This window comes from Rutilus rutilus (genome assembly GCF_951802725.1).
Source record: "Rutilus rutilus genome assembly, chromosome: 13".
NCBI classification, from domain to species: Eukaryota; Metazoa; Chordata; class Actinopteri; order Cypriniformes; family Leuciscidae; genus Rutilus; species Rutilus rutilus.
The window spans coordinates 30,063,789-30,086,805 of record NC_140218.1 but is presented as its reverse complement, the minus strand read 5'-3'; the positions used below and the strand labels follow the sequence as shown (position 1 = coordinate 30,086,805).

The 23,017-nt window shown below is 39.6% G+C and overlaps 1 protein-coding gene across 2 annotated transcripts in view; it reads left to right on the top strand.

Moving 5' to 3' along the window:
• The window catches only part of nav1a (neuron navigator 1a), a 127,622-nt gene that overhangs the window by 26,474 nt on the left and 78,131 nt on the right, over nt 1–23,017 (top strand). For both annotated transcript variants that reach the window (XM_084428930.1, XM_084428931.1), the window contains 2 exons: nt 9,544–9,646; nt 16,781–17,137. In XM_084428930.1, coding sequence (XP_084285056.1) covers nt 9,544–9,646; nt 16,781–17,137 — 460 coding nt within the window. The remainder of the gene's footprint in view (nt 1–9,543; nt 9,647–16,780; nt 17,138–23,017) is intronic.

Here is a 23,017-nt window from a genome sequence, read left to right as displayed (position 1 = left end):
ATTGACCAGATGCTGTGTGCTTGCGTGTGTACATGTCTTCCTGTTTTCATGTTGTCGAGGTCACCACTTTGTCTCCAAGCACCCTGACTGGAGTAAAGGATTAGAGTTGAAAAACACAAACACAGAGTCATAGGGTAAACTAGAAATGAAACAAACTTGTGGTGGGGGAGCGGGTAACTATACAATATCCCCTACACCACAAATGAGTCTGAAATGAATTCCTACTCAGAGTAATTTAAGAGTATCGCAGTGTATTGTTAATAAAATATTAGCCAGTTTGTCAAAGTAGTGCAAAATGTTTCTCTGGCACAATGCTAGGCCATTAAACTACATTAACATCCCTATGGGATTCATTTGGACTTGTTTAGATCCCTGTCACCTAGCATACCTTAATTAACCAATTAAACATCATCTGTTCCTCGGCGCTGGTAATAAAACATGGAAAATAAAAATGATTATGGATGGAAATCGACCATCATTTGTAAAAATACCAATGAATCCAACAAGAGCGCCAGTGCTGTGCGCTTTGTTTTACAGTGTTCACTTTCCAGACAAGACCTTTTAGAAAAGTGGTGCAGTTCTGCCAAAAATTTGTCTTCAGAGCTGTTAGCACTCTCTGACATCCATTTAGTTTGTCCATTTCACTTACTGCTCTCACAGCATTCTCAGAAAGGCCAAAGATGGTTCCAGTAAGCATCGGTCTACACCCTATTAGCTTCTCTATTGACAGGCTATGCGTCAGCTACTCATTAGGAAGACACTCTCAGTCTTTTAAGCTGTTGAGACCATGTGGCAGCCTTGGGTGTAGATGGTACTTTAAGCTGATAGTGTATTTCAGAGATGAAACCGTTTCACAGTCTTGTGTTTAGATGTTGTAATATTGGGTTCGACACTCTGCAACAATGTCTTGGAAGTTCTACAGGATGTTTCAATTACTGGAACTGTGATTCCCTCAGTTGGATTCTCACCTCTTCAGGAGACTCTAGAGGTCCATGGATTTGGAGCAGATCCAGAAGATGTGGTCATTAGGGTTAGCATGCATGACTACTTTTCATTAAGATATGTGATCTGATCTAACTGACTCTGCGTGAGTCGTCTTCTCAAAATCTCAACATTTTGGTGTTGAGAGGATTATTAAACCAGGAAACTGTATTTAAATGGCATCTTTAAATAGCTATCTGTTGGACAGTTATCTATTGCATGTCCCAAATCTTTTCTAAACAATAAAGACCATGAAATCACAATCCAAGTTCTAGAGCCACTTCTGAGGGCCCCATAAATCCCAATTATACGCCAACTGTAATTATGGGATTACTGTTAATCTTTCATCCTGTGATGAACGGTCATTTTTAAACCCCTTTAAATGAGGTGTGACTTTGCCAGTGAAAGCATTTGACAAGTTCTTTATGTGGGTTTAGAAAGTATCCCATTAGAATGCAACACACTTTACAGCCTTTCTTTTATTGTGTTCTCTTTTGAGCTAAATATACGTACAGTAGAGTCCTCCCATTCCTTTGGAAGCTTCCATTCTCCTAGTGCTTTGTCGTCACAGTATATTATTGTAACACACAAACTAAGCTACTGTTGGTTCTCTGTTTGTCGGCCTGATGCCACTTTTTGTTTCAAAGCATGTACCATTAGAATTCTCCCAGTGTCTCTGCTTTTCCCCGGACAGTCTTGAATCAACTTGTATGCCCCTGAATAGGCAGAGAAAAGAGAACGTCTGAATTGGTAGCGGCTGCTTTCAACTCTTTCTCTTAGCACCCCATCACAAGTAGATGAGGGTGTAAAAAGGGGGAGGCAGGTGTACTGCAGTCCCCCCATCCACATTTAACCAGCTAGCCTTGATTCATTAGCTTTCCCCCTGAGAATGTGTTTGCGACGGGGGGAGAAATTTGCATCCCTAATTTCCTCATTCCCTCACCCCGGCTGCAGCTGGGTCCTCTGGGCCCGAGCCGATTTGGAAAACAGGAAGTCTAATGGTCTTGGACCTTTCCGTCAACCTTACCCCATGTAGTGGGGAGGCTTTAATTACCATAAACGAGAGCTGTGCTTAACAACTGCGTGGAATTGATTAGATGCAGCAGTGAGATTGGGGGTAGGAGCCCCCCTCCTTCTACAGTGGCTAATGTCTTTTGTTTCAGGATGTAGTATGTTATAAATTCCTTTTGGGGATCCGAGAGCAAACATTTGCATCAAGAAAGGGCACCAGTTAAAGCTGAAGCTTGTGAGAAATGCTTAATAATTATTTAATGCTTTTCAGTCTGCTCTGCAAGTCATGTGACTTAAGATCAAAGGTAATTTCAGCCGGTTGCATGACTGAACATGGACAAAGAAGATTTTTTACAGAGCTTCTCGTGCAACTTGCTTTGGCACAGGCAGACGGTCTTAAAGAAAGCCCATGTAACATAACTTTCATAATGAGATCAGTGGTGGTTGGAAATATTTTGCATACAATAGTCTTTATCTGTTACTACTAACAGTTCAGCTGTTATTATTATAGATACCTTCTCATCAATAGACATTTCATGTTTTGACTTTATTTTGACTATTGATTATTTTCTCATCTAAATTTTAAAGGAAGCACTGCTTTTCTTGCCCTCTCAGAGAAAACACCTCGAATTAAGACATAAATAGCTATGTTGCTTGCTTGTTATACTCTAATAAATTCTGGAAAAAGCTACAAACCCCCCCAATGTTTTTTCTGTAGCTAGTTTTGGTTGCCCTGCTGGTACTTTCATTGGGATGAATGTAGAGAGGGACGGATTTAAATCAAGCACAAAATGAAATGAACTGTCCTAGAGTGGTCAATTCAAGTGTATCTAATATGATTTTAACTACTACTGCTCAGTGAATGAATGTGACTCTTGGGCATTTTGGATGGAGTGCCAATCTTTAAAGCATGGATTCATCCAAGCTGAAGAGGGAAAAGCCCAAGCATGTGTGCCATCTAGTGTAGGGTAACAGACATGATAACCAAGCAATAGTGGGAGTCTAAAACTGTCCCCAACATTTACATCTGTTTTATCAGTGGTCATATGAAGCGATTTGAATATATATTTTCTGAATCATATATGAGTTTTGTTTACTTGTGCAAAACATGCACCAGAATGTTAGAGTGCTTTGGATGGTTGACAAGGTATTGCAATGCAGTTCCTAATGTATTCTGGGTGGTTGTTAGGCTGCCAAGTTGTTGTTTGGGATGGTTGCCAGGATGTTGCTATGCAGTTGCTATGGTGTTCTTGTGGCGGCTAGAGTGTTGCTACATGGTTATTAGAGTGTTCTGAGTTATTGCCAAGCGAGTCTATGATGTTCAGAGTGGTTGCTAGGGTGTTGCAAAGGTGTGGTGGTTGCTAGGTGGTTGTTAATGTGTTCAAGGTGGTTGCTAGGACATTGGAATGCAGCTGCTGTGGTGTTATGGTGGTTGTTAGGTTGTTGCTACATTATTAGAGTGTTCTGGGTGATTGTCAGGCCAGTCTGTGGTGTTCAGGGTGGTTGCTAGGGTGTTGCTCAGGTGTTTTAGTGGTTGTTAGATGGTTGTAAATGTGTTCAGGATGACTGCCAGGACATTTCTGTTTGATTGCTATGGTGCTCTGGTGGTTGCCAACGTGTTATGTAGTCGTTGGATAATTTCCAGGCTTGTCAAGGGTGTTTGCTAGGGTGTTCTATGAGGTTGCTAGGTGATTGTTAATCTGTTCAGGGTTATTGCCAGGGTATTGCTATTGCTGTTCTGGTGTTGTTACATGGTTATTAGAATGTTCTGGGTGATTGACTGTCCAGTCAATGGTATTCATAGTAGTTGCTAAGGTGTTGTGGTGGTTGCTATGTGGTTGTTAATGTGTTCATTGTGATTGCAAGGCCAGTCTATGATGTTTAGGGTGGTTGTGTGTGTGTTTAGGGTGGTTGCCAGGACATTGCTATGTAGCTGATGTGGTGTCCAGTGCTATTGTGTTCTGGATGGTTGCTAGGGTGTTGCTTAGGTGTTCTAGTTGTTGCTATGAGTTTGTGAATGTGTTCAGGGTGTTTGCCAGGTCAGTCTATGATGTTCAGGGTAGTTGCTAGGGTGTGGCTAAGGTGTTCTGGTGGTTGCTAGATGGTTGTTTGTGTGTTTAGGGTGGTTGCCAGGGCATTGCTATGCAGCTGCTGTGGTGTTCAGGTTGATGCTAGGGTGTTGCTACGTGGTTGTTAGAGTGTTCTAAGCGATTGCCAGGTCAGTGCTATTGTGTTCTGGGTAGTTTCTAGGGTGTCGCTAAGGTGTTCTGGTGGTTGCTAGATGGTTATTTGTATGTGTAATGTGGTTGCCAGGACATTGCTATACAGATGATGTGGTTTTCAGGTGGATGCTAGGGTTTTGCTACGTGGTTTTTAGAGTGTTCTAAGAGATTGCCAGGCCAGTGCTACAGTGTTCAGGGTTGTTGCTAGGGTGTTGTGGTGGTTGTCATGATGTTTGGAGTGGTTGCTAGGTGAGTCACAAGAACTGACCCCCAAGTCTCTGACATTCTGCCGCTTTTGGCATATTTGATCACAAGTAATGGCACACATCTTCTTAACATGCACATGGTTTGAGGTATCAGGGGTTTGTTCTACCTCTTAGCAAGCACCACAAATTATTGGATTCATATTTTTCTGGCACCCCCTCTGCTTGCCACTGTGACCTTTCACATCTGAACAGCTTGACTACTTTAACTGGCACATGGTGCTGCAACGGTTCTGTGCGTTCAGTGACACCATCATCTCAGTATTGAGCTAATTCCCAAAGCCACTGAAATCAATAGTTCTTATATGTCACACCTCTTAATGGTGAAATCACTGTGATATGTTTTCGTGAGCATGTTCTGCAGCATTGAGTGGTGCTGCCAGACTGGCTGTGCTTAGACTTCATCCATCAGGGTGATGGACACCTCATAGGTTCATGAACTCTCTCTCTCTGCATAGGTCATTCCAGCACTGGCCAGCTGGACTGACCCGCAGGGGTCCGTGGGCGTGGGGGTGGAAGTGTGATGATCTTCTCAGTCTCCTTTCGTTACACCAGCGGTCAACAGCACAATTCACATGCATCCACTGTTAACTGGAACAATCCATGCACGATGTCCTATTACTGAGAGGAAACTCTCTGCAAATGTTTTTTGGACATGCAACTACACATAATTCTTCGAAATGCATGCTTATCTTCAACAGATATGAATACTGAATCCATTAACGAATGGGAGCAAATCCGCTATGCATGTTTTCGGTGGAAAATATCCACTGACTCCAATATGTTCTCTCAAATCTGTCCATTTTCTGGTAATTACCCTCTCACAGCCCTCTAATGTGCGCTATCACAGAGAGTTAATGGTCCTTTCAGACGCAGACTGTTGCAGACACCATCATTGTCATCTTGTCAATGGGGGGTTGTGGTCAGCTTGCTCTAAACTCTACTCATCTTTGGTTTTATGACACACATATTGCTAAATTAAATGTAATGGAAGTGATAACCAAAGGAATGGCATAAAATAACGAAGTGAAATGTTTCCCAAAAGGATTCCTTTTTATACCGCCAGCTGCCATTGGTTAGCCAAACAGATAAACCCGCTCTGTTTGACAATTATATTATTATATTATGATAGATGTTAGAGGTAAGACAGAAAATAACAGGGAGAACAATCCAAGTGCTCAAAAAAAAAAGAAAAAAAAAAGTTTGGGTTAAAAAAAATATAAAATTGTGAAATATTACAATTTAAAAATAAATGTTTTCTATTGTAATATATTTAAAAATGTCATTTATTACTGTGATGGCAAAGCTTTATTTTCAGCATCATTACTCCAGTCTTCAGTTTCACACGATCCTTCAGAAATCATTCTAATTTGCTTATTAGATGAGAAAGTAAGGTGAGGTCACCATACACTATTTCGTAGAGAAGTGTTCATCAATACTCAAAACCTTTAAAGGGTTGGTTCACCCAAAATGAAAATGATGTCCTTAATTATTCACCCTCATGTCATTCCAAACCCGTAAAACTTTCGCTTATCTTCAGAACACAAATGTGACCCTGGACCACAAAACCAGTCGCAAGGGTCAATTTGTTTAAATCACTGAAATCATCCGAAAGCTGAATAAATAAGCTTTCCATTGATGTATGGTTTGTTAGGATAGGACAATATTAGGCCGAGATACAACTTTTTGAAAATCTGGAATCTGAGGGTGCAAAAAAAAATCTATATATATTTATATATTTTTAATGAAATCTGAGAGTTTTCTGTCCCTCCATTGACAGCTACGCAACTACCACTTTCAAGCCCCAGAAAGGTAGTGAAGACGTAATCCATGTGACTCCAGTGGTTTAACCTCAAATTTATGAAGTGACGCGAGTGTTTTGTTTCCAAAAAAACCCTAAAACAAATGACCACTCTATTTAAAAAATATTAATCTCCAACGCGAGTTCACGTAACAACGTCTGCTCTCGTGTCAACACAACATGTATACATGTATGCATTATGGTGCTCTTGTGAACGCATGTTGGAGATTAATATTTATTTGATAAATAAAGTGGTAAATTATGTTTTTTTTGTGCAAACAAAGCACTTGTGTCGTTTCATAAAATTGAGGTTAAACCACTGAAGTCACATGGATTCCTTTCATGATGTCTTTACTACCTTTCTGGGGCTTGAAAGTGGTAGTTGCGTAGCTGTCAATGGAGGGACAGAAAACTCAGATTTCATTAAAAAGATATGCATTTGTGTTCTGAAGATGAACAAATGTCTTGTGGGTTTGGAATGACATGCGGATGAGTAATGACAGAATTCTTTTTTTTGGGTGAACTAACCTAGAGCAGAGCAAACATAACTATATGATAGAGGGCCTCAGTTATGTACAGTACAAGCCAAACTAGCTTTAAACCAAACCACCATCCTCACTTGCAGAGCAGCCCATTTGAACCACTCTGGGAGACTCATTGTATTTCATGAGTCTAATTGTATGAGATTATGCCTGAATGAAGAGACACTCCACATGGGGCCACATGGGGGGGTTCTCCATTTTCATCACAAAGCCATGGGCCACCTCCATGTGTTGTACTGATCCACTACACACACCCTCACAAACACACACAATCATTTTTCTATGGTGGAGATTAAAGTGAATTAAAAGAAGGACTTTGACTAATGCCAGTCTGGATGTCATTACAGAGGGTTTGGCATGAGGTCCTGCTGTGCTGACTGGTCAAGCTTCAGGATTAACACACCCCAGGGGAAACATACAAGATGGTGTGAGTGATGAGGTTTTTGGAGGGATGTGAGGTGGCAGGGACAGGTAGAGACTAATCCCACCAAATTGTAGGGCTGCCGGATGCATATTGTGCATAAAGTAGTTCCAATTAGTGATTATTTTACTAAAACACTGAAAATGGAATTTAAGTTTTCATTTAGCCGAAATGCAAAACTGAAGATAATGTATTGGTAATTACATTTTTGAAGAGTTGTTACTGCGGCCAGTAGGGGGCGCTTACCCTGTGGTCTGTCTGGGTCCTAATGCCCCAGTATAGTGATGGGGACACCATACTGTCAAAAAGCACCGTCCTTCGGATTAGATGTTAAATTGAGGTTCAGGCTGTCTGTGGTCCTTAAAAAGAGTAGGGATGTCCTGGCCAAATATTCCCATTGGCTTTTGTCCATCATCATGACATCCAAATAATCCCCATATATACTCATTGGCTTCATCACTCTGTCTCCTCTCCACCAATACATTTGTGGGGTTTGTGGTGGGCAATACGGCTGCCGTCCCATCATCCAGGTGGGTAACGCACAGTGATGGTGGTTGAGGAGTTTCCCCCTTCCATATGTAAAGCACTTCGAGTGCAGAGCAAAGCACTAATCAATGTAATTAATTATTATTTTTTTATTATTATTATTACAAATTATTTGTGTAATTGGATAATTGATGCTGTTTGGGGTATCATGTTCACAGGTGATAAACCAGTCGTTGGAAAGCTCTTTGGCAATGAGCCTCCTCTTAATATTTCAGCCTAACTAAATTTACCAGTTGCAACTCTAACATAATTTTTTGTCATGGTGAAGTCCGCCAACATTGCTGACATGTTCAGTTTTAGTATCCACATTGTGTGCATGAAATAGTCACTGACAAAGTTAAAATGTGTCATCTGAGAAGCGATATCTATTTAGGTTGCTAATTTTGGCCCTCCAAAACAATTTCTGCTGAAACATTTTTTTTGCTATTTTGGCAGAATTTTTCAGTGTCAAATATGTCAGTGCATCACTAGTTCCAATTTAGGAATACGTTTGCCAAAAGCATCTCTAGACAACTATGCTTGCAAGTTCTATCATTATTAACATTAACCCGAAACCACAGTTTTAACGAACATTTGCAAACAGCCTCACACAATTGTGTGGTTGTATACAGTTCTCGACCTGTGGTTAGAAGCAGTTTCTTTATAGTATGACTTGTGGAAAGACATAGATCATGCTCTTGAGCACAATAAGCAAGCTAACAGTACTGTACATGCAGTACATTCTATATCGTTAATTCCCTTTAAATACACTGTATATACATCTCAATCTATATAATGTAGCTTTATACAACAATGCAATGCGCTCAACGTTCAATTACCAGTGTGACACATGAACTGTATGAATGAAGCAATATAATTTTTTATATGTATGTATGTAAATATGTATCTTTTTTCTCATTGTTTGATTGGTCAAAAGACGATGCCGTTTTTAATTCCAAAATGATTAGTGGACTTGACAGCATAGTGAGTCATTTGACAACATTACACATTTCATTCTATGTGATACGCAAGTATTTTATTCCATCCGAGTCCATCCTGTGTGTATGAAGCCAAACTGATGAACTGATAACCGGAGGGGAACGTGTTTGTAAACTGCGCTATGTGGGTTTTACGATCTGACGCTAGAGCAGCGCTGTTTTTTTTTAGGGTGGGAGGCTGATTAGATGAAATACAGCACTTTTACTGTCAGCAATTTTAAAACAGTCCTCAACATGTGTCGAGTTAAGACGTATAATGCATCCCCCCCAGTTTTACAGCTTGAATGTCAAATAAATCTGTATAAGCACATTTGCCTAAATAAAGAAAGCAATTCAATTGAAAGGAGACCTTTTATAAATACTAATGTCCTGTTTAAGTGAGCTTGCTAGTACAGTAGCTGAAAGTGCTTTTGGCATCTTGGCAGACTGGAAATGTAATGTTTAATTCATTCGAGTACTGCCTGAAAAGCTGCCCGCTTGCTGAATCGCCATATTCCACTGCTCCGTTTGCTCTGCCCTCTTACAGTGTGAGAGAAAGCCGTTTGTGTGTTGTTCCTGAAAGCTGAGATACTGTACGTGTGTGAGTGGAAAGGTGGAACATGGCTCGATATCATGCATCTTGATATACGCTAATGTTTTTGTTGGCCGTTCTCCACAAAGTGTTAAATCTTATGTTTGTGTGTGTGTGTGTGTGTGTGTATGGCCACATCACTGCTAAATCCCTGCATTAACCAGTCACTCATCCTCTCCTCTCCTCTCCTCTCTGCTCTTTTCTGCAGATCCCGAGTCCCAGAGGAAACGCACCGTTCAGAATGTCCTCGACCTCCGGCAGAACCTGGAAGATACCATGACCAGCTTACGGGGGTCGCAGCTCAGCCACAGGTACAGAAGGGTCACACGCCAAGCCAAGCACTGCTGTTTTGTTCTGTTCTGTTTTGTTTTGTTTTGTTTTTGGTTAATTGTATTCTAGTAAATCACAAAAATCAGGTTTAAAACTAAAATAAGGGTTGCCAAAATGTAAAAAAATAAGACAATATAGTATAATAACTTGTATTGTAATAATTATAAGCTTATCGGTTTTGGCCAGAATTTTATCCTAAAGTCATTTGTATATGTCATATACAAATGTGGTTCAGAGGAATTTTACATGTGACCAAGTCCAAACACCACCAAAGTCAGTCAGCAGTCGTGGAATGGAGCAGCAGATGTTTCTCTGTCCTTCTCACATCAGCACCTCCCCCTGTTGTTTCCTGCTTTTCAAGGTCCACAAAAACACATACAAAAAAACCACAGCAAAAGGATGGATTAGCCTCTCACCAGAAAGCCACAACTGCTAGACCTCACACAGTATGTTGTGTTAGTGTATTGATATCAGAGCTACTGGAAATGTTTGTGCTAGAGTGTTGTTTAAAGAAGCCATAAGCACTCCTTCAACCAGAGGAAGTCTGATGCAATGCTCAAGGAAGCCGTTAAGGGTGCGTTATTCTAAACCAAGAGTTCAGCCCTGCAAACTAAACACACTGTATATTGTGTAACAGCTGTCAGAGCCATGGCTTAGTGGTGGACACAGGTGCTCTGACGCATTGAGCCGTGGTGCTCATATACGGGTGATGTGAAGTCAAATCCAGCTCCAGTCTTCTGACAGACTTTAACAGATGAACTGTATGAGATCCATAAGCGTAGTGTATCTCAGCACTCCATCTTTCACTTAGGCTGAGTGTGTCTGGGTGATTTTAGGACTGCCTCCTAGTATAAAATTACTCTGCCTCAGCAGCTGTAAAGTCATTCTATTAAAACCTTAACATAATTAGGCTGATTTAATGCACATAAACACTAATGCCCCTGTAGAGAGAAAGTCTGTAATGTGCTGAGCCCAAACTCTATAACAGACACTTTTCTGCTTCGTGTGGCCTTGCAGTGCTTTATGATGCATAACAATGGCTACTTTCTTGATTTGTCATATTTTCTCTTCCTCTGATTGAAGTGTTCACAGAAGGGCCTGTCGAAGGATAAAAGGAACGATAATCACTGTCATTTAGCCGTCATTATTATTCAACACAAAAAGTCAGGCAAACTGAAGCGCTTGGCATTTTCAAAGGATAATTCACATTCACGTCAATGGAATGAAATCCAGTGTCTTCATTTTTGGGGACATTTTCCTCAGCCTTTTGCTCTTTGTTGAAAATGTCTGCAGAAATATGTGATAACCGCAAGTGTGCAGTGCATTGTGGGTATTAATGGAATGCTTTGAGTTGTTCTGTGTCGGTTGCGTTCCTGTAGATCAAACGGTAGCATGTGTGTAGCGTGAACAGTTGAGCATGGCGCTACATATGTGTCATGGGTTTGATTCCCAGGAGTTTCCACACATCTAAATACATTTTGAATGCAAAGTAGGCCACTGCATAAAAGCATCTGCCAAAAACATATTTGCCAATGCCAATGCCAATTATGATTTATACCCTATAGAATTAAGCATAGCCTTAGGCCCCGTCCACACTACTGCGTTTTCGTTTAGAAACGGAGAATTAAAACGAATACGATCTTCGTCCACACCAGCGTTTTAGCTGCGTATTAGAATTGATCTCCGTCCACATTAAAACGACTGAAAACGCGGATCACATGACCATTCACCAACACTGGGCATGCGCATGCCGGTGTAAACCTAGAGACTTTCAAACATAGACTGTAACAAAATGCTTTCAAACATCAAAATGTCATTTATTAATATGTATTTGTGTCAAAATGACATATAAACATATTTTCCTATTCTATTTTGCCTGGAAACGCTTCCAACACGCTTGCGTGTCGCATAAAAAATAGGCGTCGGTTCTATTTCTAGCATGCGCCTGAGACGCGGCAGTTTCTGTAAGAAACTGTTCCAGCCGGTGGATTTTACTGGTTCTGAATATTACATGTGTATACTCCATGACTGATGACACCCAATCATAGAGCCGAGCGTGAGCCTCTGCGTCATCGTTTCTAAAGTCCTCCGTTTTGACCCGTCCAGACTAAAACGCCATCCGGAGATTCAAAACGAAAAACGGGTCGGCAGCGTTTCTAAACTTCTCCGTTTTGGGTCTCCGTTTTTGCCGGTTTAGTGTGGACGGGAGGTGCAAACGTAGCAAAAGGTCTGCGTTTTTAAACGAAAACGCAGTAGTGTGGACGGGGCCTTAGCCTTAACCCAAGGTAGTTCCTCGGCTTGCCCAAGACTAACCAGAAGTTTGCAATATTAGTAACATATATGTAGTGGTCCACTGATAAATCACTAAAGCTGATATATTGTCCGATTTCAGCATTGACCGACACATTTTCCTGTTTGGCTGAGAAGTACGGTGACCGGGAGGGGACATGTTCGGTTCACTTAGTTTTGTCGTGGCCACAACATATAAACTTGTGGGAACGTGATATTAAGTCATGGGAACGTCATAATATCTAGTGGGCACGAGATCATACAGTATGTTGAGGGAACGGCATCCGTTTCTCGTAGCCACGACTTAATATGTTGAGGGAACGACATCTGTTTCTCGTAGCCACGACTTAATATGTTGAGGGAACGACATCCGTTTCTCGTAGCCACGACTTAATATGTTGAGGGAACGACATCCGTTTCTCGTAGCCACGACTTAATATGTTGAGGGAACGACATCTGTTTCTCGTAGCCACGACTTAATATGTTGAGGGAACGACATCCGTTTCTCGTAGCCACGACTTAATATGTTGAGGGAACGGCATCCGTTTCTCGTAGCCACGACTTAATATGTTGAGGGAACGACATCCGTTTCTCGTAGCCACGACTTAATATGTTGAGGGAACGACATCCGTTTCTCGTAGCCACGACTTAATATGTTGAGGGAACGACATCTGTTTCTCGTAGCCACGACTTAATATGTTGAGGGAACGGCATCCGTTTCTCGTAGCCACGACTTAATATGTTGAGGGAACGACATCTGTTTCTCGTAGCCACGACTTAATATGTTGAGGGAACGACATCCGTTTCTCGTAGCCACGACTTAATATGTTGAGGGAACGACATCCGTTTCTCGTAGCCACGACTTAATATGTTGAGGGAACGACATCCGTTTCTCGTAGCCACGACTTAATATGTTGAGGGAACGGCATCCGTTTCTCGTAGCCACGACTTAATATGTTGAGGGAACGACATCCGTTTCTCGTAGCCACGACTTAATATGTTGAGGGAACGACATCTGTTTCTCGTAGCCACGACTTAATATGTTGAGGGAACGGCATCCGTTTCTCGTAGCCACGACTTAATATGTTGAGGGAACGGCATCCGTTTCTCGTAGCCACGACTTAATATGTTGAGGGAACGGCATCCGTTTCTCGTAGCCACGACTTAATATGTTGAGGGAACGACATCCGTTTCTCGTAGCCACGACTTAATATGTTGAGGGAACGACATCTGTTTCTCGTAGCCACGACTTAATATGTTGAGGGAACGGCATCCGTTTCTCGTAGCCACGACTTAATATGTTGAGGGAACGGCATCCGTTTCTCGTAGCCACGACTTAATATGTTGAGGGAACGGCATCCGTTTCTCGTAGCCACGACTTAATATGTTGAGGGAACGACATCCATTTCTCGAGGCTGCCAGTTTTATACCATGTGGGAACCAAATTTTCACATGCGATACAGGCTCCTGCTTTTACCCCGGTCATAATTTACTTTGTTATTTGTTCATTTAAGTTTCTCATCATTTGTTTTTGTTTATTGCCTTAAACGGGACTTTATTCGTGACCCGAGTATTTCATTCAAGCCAGCAAATTTCCGACAAAAAAGCCCATTCAACTTAGGAATGCGCTTCAGGTGTCTTTCACTTACGTACCCATGTCTGAACCCCAGAGACCACACTATATCTTTATATGACATTCCTAATTCAAAGTAAAATGTTATTTCATCAGTCATCTCTGACTGCTGTATATGGTTACAGTATTGACCGGTGTGGTACCCTCAACATAACTCGTGGCCACGAGAAATAGATGTTGCTCTCTCAAAATATGAAGTCGTGGTCACGAGAAAAATATATCGTTCCCTCAACATATGATCTCGAGGCCACGATTTACTATCACGTTCCCACGAGTTTATATGTTGTGGCCACGACAAAACCAAGTGAACCGAACATGTCCCCTCCCGGTCACCGTAGAGAAGTGTTCAAAGTGGGACTTTTGTTTTGAAAGTGCTGAGAATGCCAGTGCCTAATTGCTAATGCAGGAATTCCTGTTCTCCGACTTTATTAGTTTACTGTCTTTGTTGAAAAGTTCTGTCAAATAAATTATTTTATAGAAATGTTAAACAAAGACAGTAAACAATATATATATATATAAATAGTTATAGAAAGACCAACGCTAAAATACTATTTCACGAGTTCACACTTACAAATAAGTCGGATAGATTAAATTGGTAAACATATTTGGCGTGCTGTCCGGGGAGAGGGCTCTGATCTTGGTAATTGGCCCGAACACAGAGTATCCCCCCCGCAGGTTTAGGAAGTGACCTGGTGAGTGAGAGGAGACAGGGTGGTGGAGGGATTCTGAAGACTGTAGAATATCCTTAGGTGAGTTTGACTGTGATTTATATATGGTTTGCCTTCGAGCTGATTGGGTAGATATGTTGATTACTGATTGTAGACAGCTGGTGATACTAGAGTATTTGTGGTTACTGATTGTAGACAGCAGGTGGCAATAGAGTAGCTTATTTTGACGTGTTCCTCGCGAACTACGTTAATAAAACATCATATCTCATATACTGTCGGCATTCAAAAAAATACACATTTTAATAAGTCTTTGAATATCTAATAAATATTTATTTCCACAAACATTGCAAACTTTAGTGAATCCAGCAGTTAGAAGTAAAGTATTTGTAGCCTGCATAAAAACATATGCACTCTGTGTGTGTCAGTCAGTCCTTGAAACATAGTGAAACATTCACCCAAAGAAATTATGCTACATAACTAAAAGTTTGATCCCATCTTGAAAAAAAAGGATGATTTAGACACATTTACAGCTCCAACAACCCATATTTTTGTACTATAGAATTAGCCTAGTTGAAATGATGTTCTGTGGCCATAGATGAACTTGTTTTGAACCAGAAACATTCCATTAAATTTGAGAGAACTTTATCCCATTGCTTTGTATACTTTGAAAGTTGAGCTCAGGGACAGCGGGAAATAATCTCCATCCATCCGCTGGGCTTAAAAGTATTAAAACCAAACCTGGACACCTGGAAACTAAATAAGAGCATTAAAATCATTGCGGGGCAGGCACACAACTCAAGAGGATATGAGTCTATCCAGATGAGGGCTTTAGTGAGGACGGGGATGGGTGGGTGTGGAATCGGCAGAAGGTCAGCCAGTTCCTCCAGCTGCCCAAACTGTGACCTCCTATTTCAAAATCAGAAAAAAAGGCACCCAAGAGGTCAGTGTGTGTGTGTGTGTGTGTGTGTGTGTGATTGACTTCCTGTAGAAAGCTTAAGCGGCGTGTACATCAGCCATGAAGGAAATTACACATCCTCAGACATGTTTTACTTTTAAATTCTCCTGTGTCCCCACATATGATGGATCACTTACCAGAGACTACATAGACACACATCCACAAAATGTGTAAGACTGTCTTGCGATGTGTTGATGAAACGGGTGTGCTCGATAAGCTGACAGTTATATCTGGTATGACGAATGAGTTTGCCTGCACTCTCAGAAATGTCTCTGTGGAATTAAAGAGGTTTTCTCACATTTATTCCAGGCTGGAAACCTGTCTAACCAGGGTCCAAAATTAGCTTTTTTGGCACACCTGCCAGTGGTGGGTGAATTGAGAAAACGAGTCACGTCAGATACTTTAAGCACTTTTGGTACAGTATGTTACTTCTTGCGTCACTTATAATGACAAAGATTGGAGTTTTATAAAATTAAAATGTTTAAAATGACATGTTTGGCTAAAAAACATTTAGACATACTAGTCCAGCAGTGAAGGAACGCAACATTAGGCCATTGATGTCTTAGCCTAATGTCAAGTCTTCAAAGGTGTGGGCACATTTACCGGTGTTTGGCAAATTTTAATGAAAGAAAGCCAGTCATTACAATCAATACTATTGGGGATATCGTGTGAGGGCAAAAGATTTTCCCACATATTTATCAGAAAATGTCTTGGTTTGAAAGTTAAATCTGTGTGAGCTGTGCTTCGTTTACAGCTACACTATTGACAATAGACAATGGACCTTTTTTGCCCTCAAAATTAAGTTACTACTAACATTACTTTTAAAATTACAACAAAATATGAGTTACTTTTTGTTTTCCCATGTATTGACTGACAGCTCTCTTGTCCTCATGTTGAGAGTAAGTGCAGAGGTGTTGTGTGCGCTGTGTGAACATGATGGTTATTGTAGTTCTGGACTAAATGTGAGCTTACTCATCTGACTTACACAAAAACAGATTCAGTATTCCACAAAATTAATAAAAACAGTGTAATGCAAACTCAGAATACTACGCAAACCTGCAATAATTAAAAATCTCAAATTACAAAAACATACTTTGTGTATTTAATCTCATTTTAACCAATGGCTTTAGTGTTTACCTTCAATTAAACCATACTAATAAGCAAAAAAAAAAAGGTAAACATCACATTTTGTTGTATTTATTGATGAAGAAAGAATGTTAAATTCTCTTCCTCTGCGATCCAGAATGGCAGCACAGCTGAAAGTTTAGTTTGAGCTGCGCCCTCTACTGTACAGGCGTGAATTTACATTTCCTTCAGCTTTATTTATTTCACTTATGGTGTGAAAGGGCCTTTACATGTTTTTGTTATTTAAAAACAAACAAGAAATCCCAGCCCAGGAGAGAAAAAGTAATGCAAAAGTAACGTAATGCATTACTTTCCTTAAAAGTAATTACTTTTTTGGGGAGTAACGCATTACTTTTGAATGTAACTTTCCCCAACACTGGTCAAACGCTATGCTTATGTTTAGAAAATAAAGATGTAACCGCCTTGTCTTGTTGTTGTCTTTCAGCTGTATTGAGAGCAGCATGTGCTACGACAGTGATGAGACTAATGCCCGCAGCTTGTCCAACCGCTCCTCTCCTCTCTCCTGGCGCCATGGCCAGTCCAGCCCTCGTCTGCAAGCGGGTGACGCCCCCTCCTCCGGGGTCACGGCCCACTCCATGCCCACCCGAGCGTCCACACAGATCAGCCAACTGCAGCGCATCCATCTCATCCAGGGCCTGGACGCCGCAGACGATGACCTGGCTGACCTCAAGTCTGCTTACCTCATCGACAGCAACCTGACGGGCAAAATCCAACCAGAAGATGATGATGGTGATGATGATGATGATGACGTCGATGATGATGATGATGACCTAGCCAATGGGTGAGTGTTTGTCCCTTTTTTACTGCTTGCTGATATTACAGAAATATATAAAAAAAAATTGATAGATCATATTTCACTGTTCATAAATTTACAAATTTACATAAAAAAAAAAAAATTCTTTATTTGCTTTGTACAATACCGTTTAAAAGTTTGGGGTCAATATGATAAAAAAAAAAAAAAAAAACTTTTATTCAGGAAATACGCATTAAACTGATAAAAATGACCGAAAATACATTTATAATGTTACAACAGATTTATATTTCAACTTTCTATTCATCTAAGAATCCTGAAAAAAAGGTATCATGATTTCCACAGAAATATGAAGCTTTTTTTTTTTTTTACATTGATAATAAGAAACGTTTCTTGAGCATCAAATCGTCATGTTAGAATGAAGGATCATGTGACTAAAGACTGGAGTAATGATGCTGAAAATTCAGCTTTGATTACAGGAATAAATTACACTTTATAATGTATTCAAAAGAAAACAGTTATTTCAAATTGTAATAATATTTACACAATATGCTGTAATAATATTACGGTTTTACTGTATTTTTGATCAAATAAATGTAGCCTTGCTGAGTATAAGAGATTTCTTTCAACATTAAAACATATTACCATCCCCAAACTATTTTTTTTATGATTTATTTAACATTTTATTAGATAGATAGATAGATAGATAGATAGATAGATAGATAGATAGATAGATAGATAGATAGATAGATAGATAGATAGATAGTGTCTAATAAAAGCTACACAATTATAAAGATGATAAATGTTTAACAAATGAAGGTCTTCTTAGCAATGATTAAGAGCTATTACTCTCATACGAGCCACATTTTGAATGATTTCGTTGGCTGATTTATTGTCAGCCTGAGGCCCCCCGAAGAGCAATCATGTCACAATCAGATGAGGGTCTCTTCTGGAGACATATGTGCCGTCTTCAGGTCCCCATCAGAGCTGGCTGTGTCCCCCGGGGGTCCGCTTGCAGAGCCGGCTCTCGATTTCAGTATCATGACACCTGATGTTGCTGAACGCAGCAGTCCTTCTGTGAGCTGAAGCTGTGTGTAGGAGACTGCTCATTGTTGGAGATGCAGTGTTGAATGCGTGTGTGTGTGTGTGTGTGTGTTTAAGTGTGAACACAAAACTAGGAAATAACAGAGGAAATGAGATGTGTTTGCTTAAGCTGTCAGCCAAGCTTTGATGTTGCCCTCTCTTAACCTACGCTGTTGGTTTAGTCTGATGGAGAAACGCCGTCAACTGCCACTGAGCCACTGCGAAGCGAGAACGTTCATGATCCAGAACACACATATCTGAAAGTACTTCACCTTGAGTTTGACACCAGATCAAATAAGTATTCTGGTTCAGCTGATCACAATCTAAAGTAACACTCATGAAAACGTTTCCATCCACAGTTGCAAATTTTTGTTCTAAACAAAATTGGAATATCGCGTAAAACACTTGCGAATAAAGCACTGTTTCCATCCAGTGAGTTGAAGAGAACAAAATCGCCACTTCCTAATAAACTGGCGAAGTTGCTGCAGTAGGAGAAGCCACTATATATAATAATTTTCGTATATAAAATATATCACCACTCAGAGCGCACAGACGAAACTCAATAAACACGGTAATGTTGCTTTCTGAGTAGCACGTTGCTGTTTGGGAACGCATTTCAGAATGACCATAACATTGCAAAGTCGCAAAGTCGCACTTCGAAAAATGTATTATCGGAGAAAAATTGAGCGCATACGTTTTTTATGCGATATCCCAAAATGCATAAAAATAGCTGAATGGAAACATATAGCTAATGAGTCTTCATCTGTTTTTTCCAGCAGAAATGCGCAGTGATACAATACAACAGCCAATCAGAACACATCTGATAATAGCTTGTGTTATTTTAAGGATTTTGGACATTTCCTCTTTGCGCATTTCCTCTTTCCTCCAACACAATGCAGAAATGCACACCAACAGTAGGGCTGGGTAAAAATATTGATTGTCTGAGTAATCTTCAATTTAGTGATCTTGATGTTATTTCTTAATATCCCAAATATGATCTTTTGCATTATTCCTGTTGGCTGTGGCTGTCAGTTGTATAGTCTGTATTGAATGTGAAAACATAGCGACAAAATATACTGGGCTGCGGCTGGTTAGGACAAAAATTCTGTTTTACAGGAGGAGATTATGTCCCACTTGGTTAGAAAATGTTGTATGATTCAGTGACATGAAGCAAATGTCTTCTTGTCCTAGACAAATCTGAAATGAGATTTACTTCCCTGAATAAGGTTAATGTTACAGTATTTTGTGCTTTTTCCCTCATCTGTCAGTGCTAGATGTTCGAAAGCCAGTCTGATCTACTCTAGAGGTTTATATTTGTCTTTGTCTGGTTTGTCCTCTCCTTGCTTGACTAGTTTTGGATGACCAGCTGATTTGTATTAGTTTGTGCACCGCTGTCCCACTGGGAGGCGTGCTGAGATCTGTGCTGAGTTGCCAAGGTGACTGAGTGCACAGACAGGCCATGAATGTTATCAGCTCATTACAGCACACACAGCAAGCTGAACACCACATTAACACTTACTGGACCAAACTACATCCTGGTGTGTGCCATCATTTGACCTCACATTATTACATTTATGTCATTTTATTAGGTCTTCAAAATGTGATTTTTCCATTTGATTAAGGATCACTGTCGCTGTCGGGCTGAAACCTTGTGTCTCCGTATTTTGACATTTTTATTTCTTTTTCATAAATCATTACTATTGGTCAGCCTTAGTGCCTTTCTGTGGGTTTTGCAAAACCGTAGGCAATAAAAAGTATTAAAATAAGCTTGTGACTAAACCTTGTTCCTCAACCTGTCCGTCAAACCTCATAACTCCGCCCGCCTTGTTCGTGAATGAAGTGCCGCACGCAGTTGAAGCGTCTCTGCTTGTTTGCAATGCAAGGGTAAGTAAACAACTGGTTTACACGTACAGCGTTTTCATTACTCAAGAAACACTATATACACTGCCTAGCCAAAAAAAAAAAAAAAAAATTTAAATAGGCAAATACTTAACGGTCTATGACTGGATCATTATTGCTGTGATTATAGTTTTGTCATGTTATATGTTTGGCAACAGTTTTTCTAACCCTAACTGATGGAGTGTATAGCTTTTCATTTCTTAAACAACCATGTAGGTCATATTCCAGGATGACAATGTCAAAATTCATCAGGCTCAAATTGTGAAAGAATGGTTGGAAGGGAGCATAAAGAATCATTTTCACAGTCCAGACCTTAAATTCATTGAATGTCTTTGGGATGTGCTGGAGGAGACTTTACAGAGTGCTGGACTCTTGCATTGTCAATATAAGATCTTGACCAAAAAATGATGCACCTCTTGATGGAAATAAGTGCTTTTTATCAAGATGTGCATACATATATATATATATATGACCTGATACATATGATGAAATGTAAAAACTGATTGACCGCATGGCTACAGTAAACTTTATAACCTGTTAGTTGATGAAAGCGTTATGTGATGCCTCAGATGCGGCTGTTCTACTGATGGACAAAACACGAATGTCCAAATTTCTCAGAAATTTGCTGGTCAAGAACCTTGTAACTCCATTTGAAGCTTGATTTTGTTAATATGTTAATAATTAGGGATGCATGATATATTGGCCACCATATCGGTATCGGCCGATATATGTTCATTACAAATCATTATTATCGTTAAAGGCCCGATAAGAAAATTTGGCCGATATATTAAAGCCAATAAATAATGGATTATTTCCTTCTGTTGAGACACTTCAGATGTGCATTGTTTGCTATGATGGTTTTGAACTGCTTGAAATATGATTGGATTAATTTTTTAAAAAGGTGTCCTTGGGACATGGGTTTTATGAAGAAACTTTTGTTTTTGTAATCAGGCTGTCAAAAATTATATAAAATTTTGGACTGACATTTATTGGCCAATATACTGGTTATCGGCTTTCATATATAAAGAATTATCGGTTATCGGTATCTGCAAAAAAAATTATATCGGTGCATCCCTGTTAATAATATAATGACACATGCAAGTGTTTGACTATATATAAAGTCATACTGTACCAACTTTCACAACACAGTGTTTAATGATGCACTGTAAACCCTAACACTCAAAATAATGAATTGGTTTGAGTAGGACAAACTTAAATTAAACGAATTAGTTCAGTCAAATTAACTTTTATGAGTACACAGAACTGATATATTTTAAGTAAACTGAACTGTTTCATTGTTTTGAGTTTTATGAAATTATTTATTTTAATTTAGACTGAAGTTCAACTGAAACTGGGCTGGGATTTGGCACTCAAAAGGGAAAGTAAATGCTGAAATTAAGTGTAATATATATATTTTTTGTGCAAGATTAATGTTAAGTGAGAGATTGAGTAGTGATTAATGTTTTGTTACGCTAATTTAGAAGAATTTTTGTTAATGTTGATTTTAGGAGAGTTACCGTCATGAATCATGATGACAAGAAGTGCATGCGGCTTGGTTTGAGAGCATGTCAGTGCTTTATATTGCAGCATTCTTACAGCAACTGTTAAACTATGCTATTGTTAGCATGTTAGCATTTATTGAACTAATTTATAACCAGCTAAGTTTATAATAACAAAAAAATTCACATTGAGGTTACATGAAATGTTTAAGTTAAATGTATGGATTAATGTACTCAAACATTTCATGTTAAGAACAAGTAAAATGTATGAGTAGGCTACAAAATAAAAATCTGCAAGTTCTGCTTACTTAAACTTTAAATATTTGAAACATAAATATTTTGAGGCAACTGATTGCCTTAAATGTATTGAGTTTTGCCAGCTTATTCGGGTTTACAGTGTTTAAAAATTGTTTAATTTCATTTCTTGAAAACTAGAGTTTTTTTGGAGATACGAGGTTTCCTCCCAGCAGCGACGTTATTAGACATAAATACTTATATAATAAACAGCCTGTTTATACTTGTGAATGCCTTACTTTGAGTTATGTAAATTAAATACAGCCACTCAAAAATGAAACACTAACATCTGAATATACATGCTGAGAAAGCAGTGCAGAACATGTAGCTTAAATTGTGACGTTTCTCTAAGCTGTGCAGGAGCTCGTTATCTAAACCCCTTCTGATAGCTCCTCCCCAGGTGTGTGTGTTGCCATGGAAACAGAGTGATTTTTGATAGTTCTGTTTCATATAATCTCCCTTTATTCGTCTTCTGTCAGCTCAGCATATTACTGTAATGAGATGAATGCAGTGGATGATGGCCATCAGGATTAATGAACATGAAGTTGGCAAAAGTGATGTTCTGAGTGGTTGTTAGTGCGTTACTATTTTGAAAATAACTTAATGTTGAAATGTTGATAATATAATGACACATGAAAGTGTCTGATCATATATAAAGCCACAATATAAACGTATAAATATATATTTAAAAAAAAATTCGGTGTTTTTTCCATTTCCTGAAATGTAGCAGTTTTGGACATACAAGGTTTCCGCCCGGCAGCGATATCCTACAAACAGAGACTTCAGTTCATGAACATTTCCCCGGTTTATTATTAGATCCTAAAATTTACATCCATTGGACCAAGTTGTCCACAAAACAGCAATTTGATTATCCTATTTGCAATGTAATTAGACCCCCAAATATGCAGGGGGTATGGATAGCCATCTGACATCGACCTGTCAGTCACAGTGTGAGTGAAATTCATTTTTTCAAATGTCACAGAGAAAGAGCTTTACTAAAAGGGTTGTGTTCTGAAATCTAGTGAGTTCACTATAGACAACATTTTAAGCCACATATATTTTAGTGACTCTTTGCACGCTTTCTGCCAGGCCAAATCCCCCATACAGTTATCGGGAGAGTTTAAGCTGGGATGTG